This window comes from Micropterus salmoides, unplaced genomic scaffold (genome assembly GCF_014851395.1).
Source record: "Micropterus salmoides isolate LMB-PRFRI ecotype aquatic unplaced genomic scaffold, ASM1485139v1 Ms_hic_scaffold_11, whole genome shotgun sequence".
In the NCBI taxonomy this organism is placed as follows: domain Eukaryota; kingdom Metazoa; phylum Chordata; class Actinopteri; order Centrarchiformes; family Centrarchidae; genus Micropterus; species Micropterus salmoides.
In genome coordinates, this window is record NW_024040152.1 from 4,860,994 (window position 1) to 4,870,478 (window position 9,485).

General features: G+C 39.1%; 1 protein-coding gene across 1 annotated transcript in view; it reads right to left on the bottom strand.

Moving 5' to 3' along the window:
- Positions 1-8,793, bottom strand: part of si:ch211-113g11.6 (uncharacterized protein LOC559008 homolog) — a 50,317-nt gene extending 41,524 nt beyond the window's left edge. Inside the window, exons 1-2 of the mRNA XM_038710520.1 lie at positions 8,385-8,793; positions 854-993 (exon numbers count right to left, since the gene is read on the bottom strand). Of these exons, the coding sequence (XP_038566448.1) occupies positions 854-993; positions 8,385-8,463 (219 nt within the window). The 5' untranslated portion in view covers positions 8,464-8,793. The remainder of the gene's footprint in view (positions 1-853; positions 994-8,384) is intronic.
- Positions 8,794-9,485: the final 692 nt, after the last annotated feature.

Below are 9,485 nucleotides of genomic sequence, written 5' to 3' on the forward strand. Positions count from 1 at the left end.
GTTGGAAGAACAACCTATTTTAGGTTATGATTTATTGTAATGCAGTTCATTATTTAAAAAATAAAAGTTCTAAGCATTATAGTATTACTGTATTGTACTTCTCTTGACAAATGTTGGGCTGATGTTCACAACTTTGTTGTCAGCTTTGTAATATTACATAGCATAAAAGAAAGATCGTGTGTATGTTCTCATTAAAATAAGGATTTGTGTTGATCTGGGCATATATGAGGTGTGACTTGTTATTTGGCAGTTATTGTGCATCACAGATGATTTTACGCAGTAATCCAAAAGTAATATAACTAGTAGTGTAACTACTTACTTTCAGCAGTGAGTAATCTAGTAAAGTAAGGCATTACTTTAGAAATGTGTACCTTTTTTGAGTAACTACCCCAAAACTGATTATGTGACATCGCCAAAGCCAACTTACCAATAAGACTGATAAAGGTGTGAGTTGTCATGTCCACCCACTCAGTCCTGAGAGGACTTAATCAAGAAACATAAGTGAAAATGCATCTGAAGGTGTTCCTAGGGTGTGCAGGGCCTTTATCTCTGGTTACAGGCCTGCCTCTTCAACCTTTAGGTCCCTGCTTCCTATGTTACTAATGTAAAATATATTTCTATGTTCGAACAGCACTTCAAAACATTGGCTGGTTGCCTAAGTGGCTTTTTAAGTGAACTGACTAGAAGACTGGGCAGTATTTAGTATTTTAACTGGTGGTTATAAACCTCTTTTATATTACTGCTCTCTACATGGTACCCCATTAAAGGATGACTGTCTGGAGCTGAGAGATTAAATCCCCGAAAATGTTCTATTACATACAAATCAGCAATTTCAACTAAAAGTAAAGTGTACCTGCAGGTCGCGGACCCCTCTGTTGGTGAACGTCAACACGTATACCATTGCCCGGCCGCCCACATACAACATGTCGCTCCCTTCCTGGTGGTACATGCTGATGTAATTCTCGGGTTTGTTGAAGTGGAACCTGGATGGCTCTGTGGATCGTAACAAAACATATTACAGAGATGAGCTGGCAGACAAGAGCGTCGCTAGGGTACATTGTAGTTTTAATTGTTATTTTAAGTGTATGTGTTTTTGTTTGTGCAATGATAATATGCCCTTGGGTAATAACGTTTACTTAATGTAAATGAATTTAACTCAATTAAATGTATTCTAAAAACAAGACAAAAAAGAACAACAGTAACCATTTCGGATTTTAACAGCCTAACCTCCGCTGTGACTACTACTAAGGGAATAATTAAAAGGCAGAAAGAAGAATATATTCAACATATTTCCAATCACAGTCCATTTGTAATTTCCATATTCCCAAATGAGGAAATCAAAACAAAGTCAAATCCACAGTTAAAGCAAAACATAAAAAATAACAAGGTACTCTTATTAAAAATATTATATATATAAGTAGAGGTCAGTTTCAGGAAGTTATTTCAAAAGATGATCCAGATTTAGCTAGCCTAAGCTCCTCAGGCAGGTCGAATCAAAGTCTGGAACCCCAGGTGGCAAAGAGCCAGACCTCTGGATTTTAATCTACATTTAATCTGCCGTCACTATGAGAGCCAGCTCGAGGACTCCTGGCTATGTACTGGTATGATTTACCAAAACACGTGATCTGACGTTACTGCCCTTTGTGTTTTTAGATTAAACAGGGAGTGTTTACAGAAACCTGGCTTGGGTGTTAGAGGAAAAGGGCATTTGGTGGGAGCATAAATATCACTGAAATAATCATACGGGCAAATACCATCACAGATGCTTGGTTGAATTACACTCAGGACACCCCCAGAAGGCCCATTTTGGCATTTCTGATTCACCCATCCAATCAGTCCCACTTACCTACACTGCAAATGTGCCTACATTTAATAATGGATTAAAATCACTGCAACTCTTGAAAATATGTGTTTGCATGCGAGATGTCTAATATTTATTGCTTTATAATTAAAGAGGGCTTTATAAAACATCACAATTTTAAGTCGTTAAATAGGCCAGTCAGACCTTTTTCCTTCAATTGGTCTCTGCTCCAGTAGTATATTTCTCCCCTTATTTTGTCAAGAGACATTTCATAAAATTCCAGTCTGAAGAGTTTAAAAGCTTTGTAGCAAACCAACCAGCTTCCTGTCAGGGCTTCTGACAATAGTTTTAATCACATTATAATACCGTGTGAAATCAGCAAATTTAAAAAGGAGGAATAAGATTGCTAACAGCTTTTCATTTTCCCTTTCATTTTCACAAAAAAAATTACTTCACGAGTAGAAAATAAAATCAAAATGTAATTCCAAACTGATGATGCATTTTGCTCTTGATAGATGTACTAATAATGACAAGAGATGATTATATGGTCTTGGTGCATGATATCTATAATGATTTTCTTCTCTTCCCTGAAATAAAAAAGACATCCAGTCTGACAGCGAAGCCAGGATGAAGTGGTGGTGATCACTGATACAGGTTGCTAGCCAACCAACTAAGTTTCTATGGAAACAGTTGCCTCTCTGATTGGCGGGAACCTAATTGATGAAGCTTATACTTCACAAGGAACACTAGTGTATCTAATGGCTTTGGAAAGAACATATTCATTTCACTGTCTGATGATCTTGAGAGGAATCCCTTGTAGCTGGCACACAGACAGATTGGTATATATATTTGTTAGGAAGCAGAACATCATACCATAAGTGTGCCTATGGTAATTCAGTCTGGTTTCAACAATGAGAAATGGAGAAAATGTTAATATTCTGGTAAACAGACCAACATCAAGCTCAAAGAATTTTATAAATTGAAAATAGTAACTAGTGCTAACCTGCATAGTGCCCTATCAGCCCTACTGCCCTAGCTACTTCATCTCTACAGTTTCTTTAGCGTGAGTTTTGTGAAACTCATCCACTTAAATCTACGCTAAATCTAAGTCTTAATCATTTATTTTTTATGATGAGCCAATATCTTATCAATTTTTTCATTTAATTTTTAATTTCACAAAATTTTACAGACAGCTGAGCTCAACAAGATGCTCAATTTCTCCACGAGATAGCCAAGTCAATATTTTTATCCAACGTGTCTCAACTTTCTAGTGTTCATTAAATTTACCTTTGTTCCATTTCTGTTGAGGGTCTCCTAAAATGTAATAGAACTTGGTTCAGGTTAACCTGAGCACAGCCAGCAAAGCAACTTGTTAAAGGTACCCTGTGGAGTTTTATGGCCACTAGTAGCACTATAGGGCAATGTTTTCATGAGTGGGCCCCAATTTAATTGGTTTTCATGCGTGCTCCTGAGCACACTGGTGACGCAACACACAATCCTGCCAATGGACTCACACTGTTCCACCATACTTGCCAACCTCAAATCTTTTCCCAACAGCATTTCCGAAGACGAGGTGGGGACACTGCGTCACATGCATGCTAGGAAACACATGCATGCTAGAGTTGTAGGGCTTATACGCGCGGTACCGTGTAGGTAGCGGGGTTATGGGAATGACAAGGACAAAATGTTGTGAACAGCAGGCATATATCGGGAGGAATATGGGAGAGGGCAATGAAAAACAGTAGTCTCCCAGGCAAATCGGGAGGGTTCCGCTGATCTACAAGTAGCAGTACTGTGCCATCAAAAGGCAGAGAAGAACCAGACTGCTAGAAAGTAGACATGTAGATAAATAATGTAGGTTTCAAATTTCAATTTTTTTTTAAGAAATCAGCTTTACGAATGTTTTATGACGAAGAAAATACATCCAAGATTTCTGTTAGGCCTTAAAGCATAAACACAATGAGTTGTGAGCAACACTGATTGTCACATACACTGTAAAGAATGTTTACCAAAAAACTCCACAAGGCACCTTAAAAATGACACATAGGCAAAGCTCCTCCCCCACTTTCTCTTACTGGACAAAGTGTTTGACCGTCAGAGATGCTGTCCCAGCTCTTTAAATAGATGTACAGTCATTTTAACATTGTTGTATGCCATGTCTTTCTTAACACAATATCAAAAGGGTCACACATATACAACTGAAATGTCACATTCAGGACGTTATTTGAACTCCTAACTTCTCTCTTGTGTGAGCATGTGTTTCTTTTTTCCCCAAAACATTTAATCATTGCTGCTGGGTGAAAACATTGAATTTTCAAAAGGTCAGCTTTTCAGGAACAAAGAAAAACAGCGTTGTTTTTCAAAAAATAAAAAGGCTTCATTGAACTCAGGGGCTGTGGAGTTTCCTTACTCTCAGAGGAGCATGTAATTCTTGAATTAAGTTAAAACATTTTTAGTGAGTCAAGAAACTAATTCTTAATTGCAGTAAGACATGCTAATAAAGAAGAGAAAAGCACAGATGTTGTTTTTGGGATTAGTTTCCACTGAATACATGACTCAAGCTTTCTGGATATTGAAAAAAACAGAGGCAAAGTCAAACGGCTTTTGTGTCTAGAAACTTTTTAAAGCTTTTCTGTTTGGAACCAACAGATAAGAGCTACCATGTAATATATAGAGAATAATTAACTGCAAAGTTGTTAAGTGGTTGGACCTCAAGGTCCTTCATTATGAACTTGACAAAAAAGTCAATGACCCTCATGGTTGAACAGGGTTTTTGTATTGAGGTGTTCAGCCCTTCAACTGAGAGAGAAGGTCAACACATACGATGGCTGAACTTTGGTAAAATGGTTTGATATTTAGGAGGCAGCTGTTTATGTCAAACTAGCCTCCAGATGAGTTGTTGTCTTTCATTCCTTTGCTCACTCTCTTTCTTTGCATTCGTCTTAATATCTCTCCTCTTTCTCTCCCTTATGCCTCTGGTTTAGATTCTCTTTGTGTTTATCCTGCTTTGTCTCTCGCGACCTTTTGATATCCTTGTCACTAAGCAAATATTCAGAATGAGGTGTGTTCACATAATTTAAAGAAAGGCAGACTTTCATTTTCTCTCACCCTATTCACTAACTAATCCATATTCCTAATGGTACTTTCAGACCACACACAAGGCGAGACTTACATAAAAAGTCAGTGAAAAGCTCAGTGCCGGAGCTTTTGAACAACTAAATATCCTTAGCAAAACTGGATTCTGCTCTGACAATTGAGCTCTTTAATGGCGGGAGGAGATCAAAGGTAATTTTATTCAATTTACTTTTTGCTTATAATGTTTATAAAGGATTATAAAATTGATTTCTCTTCATTCGTGCTTCTCAGCAAGCCACTGTGTGTTTCCGACTTCCACTGAACCTTGCTTGGAGAAAAGTAAGCGAGGAAGTTGAACTACCTGGTAAGTTCAGAAAATATGTGTTACTTGATTCCAGCTATTTTTGTACTTTATTTTGAACAAGTTAGCATAGCATAAGTCTGATAGATCTGAATTCCATTCAGATTGCATTTTAAAAGTCATTGTCTTGCTATCTTGCTGACAGACCTGAAAAAGAATGAATATGTGTTTAACAAATCGGCATCATGTTGTAGTTATTTTGGCATTATTGTGATCCATTTATTGCAATTAAATCACAGCAAAATGTTTGTTTTGGGTTCATACCGCTGTAGTAAACGAGGTTGTGTTTACTCGCGTAAACTCACGTTTTCACCTTCCGGGCAAGTAGTTCAACTAGTCACGTGACGCAAACATTAAATTCGTTTGGTCTGAATCCTAATTCAGTCCGTTAAAGAAGTGAGGAGAAATACTAAACACCCCCACTTTGACCAACCTTTGTCATATTTTCTTACCTGAACAAATACACACATACACTCTCATGTGTGTATAAATATTAAACATTATTGTTGTTGTTATTTTTATTAAAGCTGCACTAATCATTATCATATACTATGATCGGGTTAGATGTCTAAAGGTGTGGCATATCAAGATGTGATGTGAGGTGGATGGATTATCTCGGCATAGGAGAAGTGCTCACTTACACAGATCATGACAGATTTATGAACAATATTTAAGAGAGGCCTTTTGTGTACATAGAGAAATTCTTAGATTTTTGAGTTCAGCTCATGACGAATGGGCTGAACTCAAAAGTGTTGCGTTTATAATTTTGTTCAGTGTATTAATGTTGCTCTGTGTCCGCGGGTTGTGTAAATAAGTGTCTACTTGCTTACACATTTGCCATATTAACATCATAAATGTGGGTGTGTGTGTGATGTTCATCTTATCAATGAATTCTGGTCTCATTTATATAAATAAACTCTAAAAAAAGTTTATACAAAAACTGATACTATTACTTTCATGAAACATATTGTACTTATATGCTCTTAGTGGTTTGTTTGGGAGAGATGCAGTCTTACAATTTTTGATGACAGTTTTACAGCAGCAGTAGGGGAATTATTTAAAGATATTTTCTAAAACTGTCACAATATCCTGACAGTAGCACATTAGACAGACAATCTGTAAAAAAATATAAATAAATAATGATGATAATAATAGAAAATAATAATTCCTCTGGCTCCTCCTACTTCTGATGCCATTTGTCAGAATCCTCCGCTGCCCAGGGGCCGCAAAGCGTTGGAAGGGTGTCTTTGGCTGGGGTCTTGGCGAGACTCTCGCCTTGGAGAGCGAGCTCTACCCAAGATGAGATTTGGCAGGTTTGGCTTTAGCCTTCAGTTGCCATACATCTTGTAGGTTTTGTAGGAGGGGCTTAGCGGAATGATGCGAGCAGCAGAGAGCGATGCGTTGTTACTGACTGCAGCTTTAATGCACTTATTGTAATAGCTTTGGACAAGTGCCAAATGACTGCATGGCCTACAATGACTTTAGCCATCACATATCTAACCTTAACCCTTCAACTAAACCCAACCTTAATCTAAATTCTAACACCAGGTTGTAGTCCTCAGACAGTTCCTGGAAGGTATACAAATGCCAAATACACTCATTTGGCACAATGTGCAAAGGAAAGACATTTTACCGTCTGAGGACCTAGGCGCTGTCCACAGTGCTGAAACAGCGCCAGCTTCTTGTGAAGGTTTTGCACTTCAGGCTCAGATTGCGCCTTTGATGGATTTCCTCTGACAGTTATCTGTAGACGTGTGTGTGTGTGTGTGTGTGTGTCCTAACAACAAACATTTATAGCTCACCAATTGCATAACGCCGAGTTTGATTGATATGACATGCACGTCCGGGGCCGTCATCTTGTGCGTTTTGTACTGTGCTCATCCGTGAGGAGGGGAGGGATACAGATACAGATAACTTGACACACACTGACACACAGCCCCCATCTCTACTGATTGCTGAATACATTAGCGGGCTGCGTGAGGTGTAAAAAGGCGTGAGTGGAATAGATAACTAGGAGGAGGCTTGGAATGTTCCATTCATTGCTCTCCCCTCCCTTTCTCCTTTTCTGTACATTTGTACATGTATGTGTTCATGGCGACTGCTACCCTAAAGCAACCCTCTCTTTCCTGGAGCCGGACTCATCTGCTGCAGTGTGAAGCAGCTGCCGTGTCCCGCATTGCAGCTCCGCAAGGACGCGGGAGCTACAGTGACTGTGTCAACCTTCAAAGAGTCATATTTCACAGTAATGATGCTTTTCAGCAGTGACAGGCGGGTGTTCAGCCTCGCGATGTGTTTAGGGCGAACTGGCGCCATGATCCTCCAGAAGGCAGGGGATAGGTTGTTTTTGAGCACTGGTTTTCTTCGCTTCGGTGCGCCTGGAGGTGAGGATATGGAGGGACCGTCGCCAATTAGAGCTTAGGTGCCCCTAACTGATAAACAACCAGCGATGGTGCATTTTAAACACAGCACACAGTGTACTTGTGGTGCTCTAAGATAAAGCGAACACACAAGTTGTCGAAAAGACCAACAGAAAAGCCACAAGTTGCACAAATCATATCCAAATTATTCTAATGTGCCTTTGTGCGAGTGTGTAGCCTACATAATGTAACATGGACATTTAATGGAAACGTTAGTTTCTAATGTAGTAATTAATAACCAAACTGGCAAAGAAAAACCCAAAAACACTAAGGTCATATTCTGTATATAATATACTGTTAACATTAAGATTATACAGAACTAGTTTTCCTCCAGATGCTCATTCTGTTGTAGCCGGTGAACATGTGTGTGGGGCCTGAATGTTGGAGCGCGTAATTTACTACTCTGTCTGTGGGGGTAGGGGGAGGGCGGTGTATTCAGATAGCCTACTAATCCAGAGGTAGCCTGTCAATATGGTTTTATTGGTACTGTTTGTGCAGCTTTAGCAAAGGACAAGAGAACATGGGTTAATGAAAAGAACTGGAAAAGAACTGGCGACCTCGTGACTAAACTCTCACTCCATTCATGCATTCATTCACTCATCCCTCCATCCATTCAAGCAGTCATTAATCCACTACCTACAATACACATAATATAGATTAATAAAAACATGCTTGGCGACATTAATAATTGGCTGAGTGACTTAAAACCAGAAAATATAGCACTGCCTACCATGCACAACAAATTTCAGCCGAGGTGACTTTCCGGCGATAATCGTGGCAAAAAGCGACAGCAGGATGAAAGAATTCATCTTTCTTGAAGCTCTGTCTTGTGTAGCCGGTTTGTAAAAATACGAAGCCTTCCTCAAAAATCCCTCTTCTTTCCTTGCAGTCGCCTGTATGGTCCCTCCCCGAGCTACTGCGTTCCAGATCTGTGCCACCGACTGCTGGTCCCAGTCCTATCTTGTCCGTCTGCTTCGCCGGACCGGCAGTTCAGTTTGGAGAAGTCGGGGTATCAGGCTCCACCTCGGAAACAAAATGCAAAGGGGGGAGTGTAGCCTTTCAGCAGGCACGCAGGAATGAGAGGTGGGATGGCAAAAAATGACTACAAACACAATCCCTTTTGGTTAACAAAATACAGGCATGTAGGATTACGCGTCATACCTGTTGCTGATAGTGAACGATGTTTTTCACTGATGTTTTTACATCTGACTGCACCTTTAAAATTATGTTTGTTTTTTTTAAATTAATCTTATTTTAATTTTACATCCGTTTACAATGGGGATCACATGATTGTATTTTCCTGGTACCATCTTTTAAATATATTTTATTAATAATAATTTCCCTTTATGAAATGTTGTTGAAATCAGAACAAAATATAACAACATAAATAGATACATGTCCATGTGCAAATGCAGGATTACTGAATTTCATAATTTCACATGCTGTTCTGAGGATATTTAAGCCTACAGCCCATTCTCAGGGCCATTTTGTGTTGGCACACAAGCCCTCACACCAACAACCAATAATGATATTGCCTCAGCAACTGCTTCTACTGTAATGTCTAATCAATGTGTCAATAGTGCCTAAGTGCTTGAATGGGAATGAATCAGCAGTTTGGCTCTGCTGCGCTTGCATTTGTGAAGTAAATTGAGTCAAATTTGAAAAATTGAACCATTCTAAATTGTGAATGCCTTTTACTGGAAGCAACCAAACATATGCTTCCATTTTCACAACATTGCTCTCTGTCTTAGGCACCAACTAGAGCGTCATCTGGATTTCTATGAGAAATTTGGGAGCAGTGTACTTCTTGCAAGGGAAATCAGCATGGGGC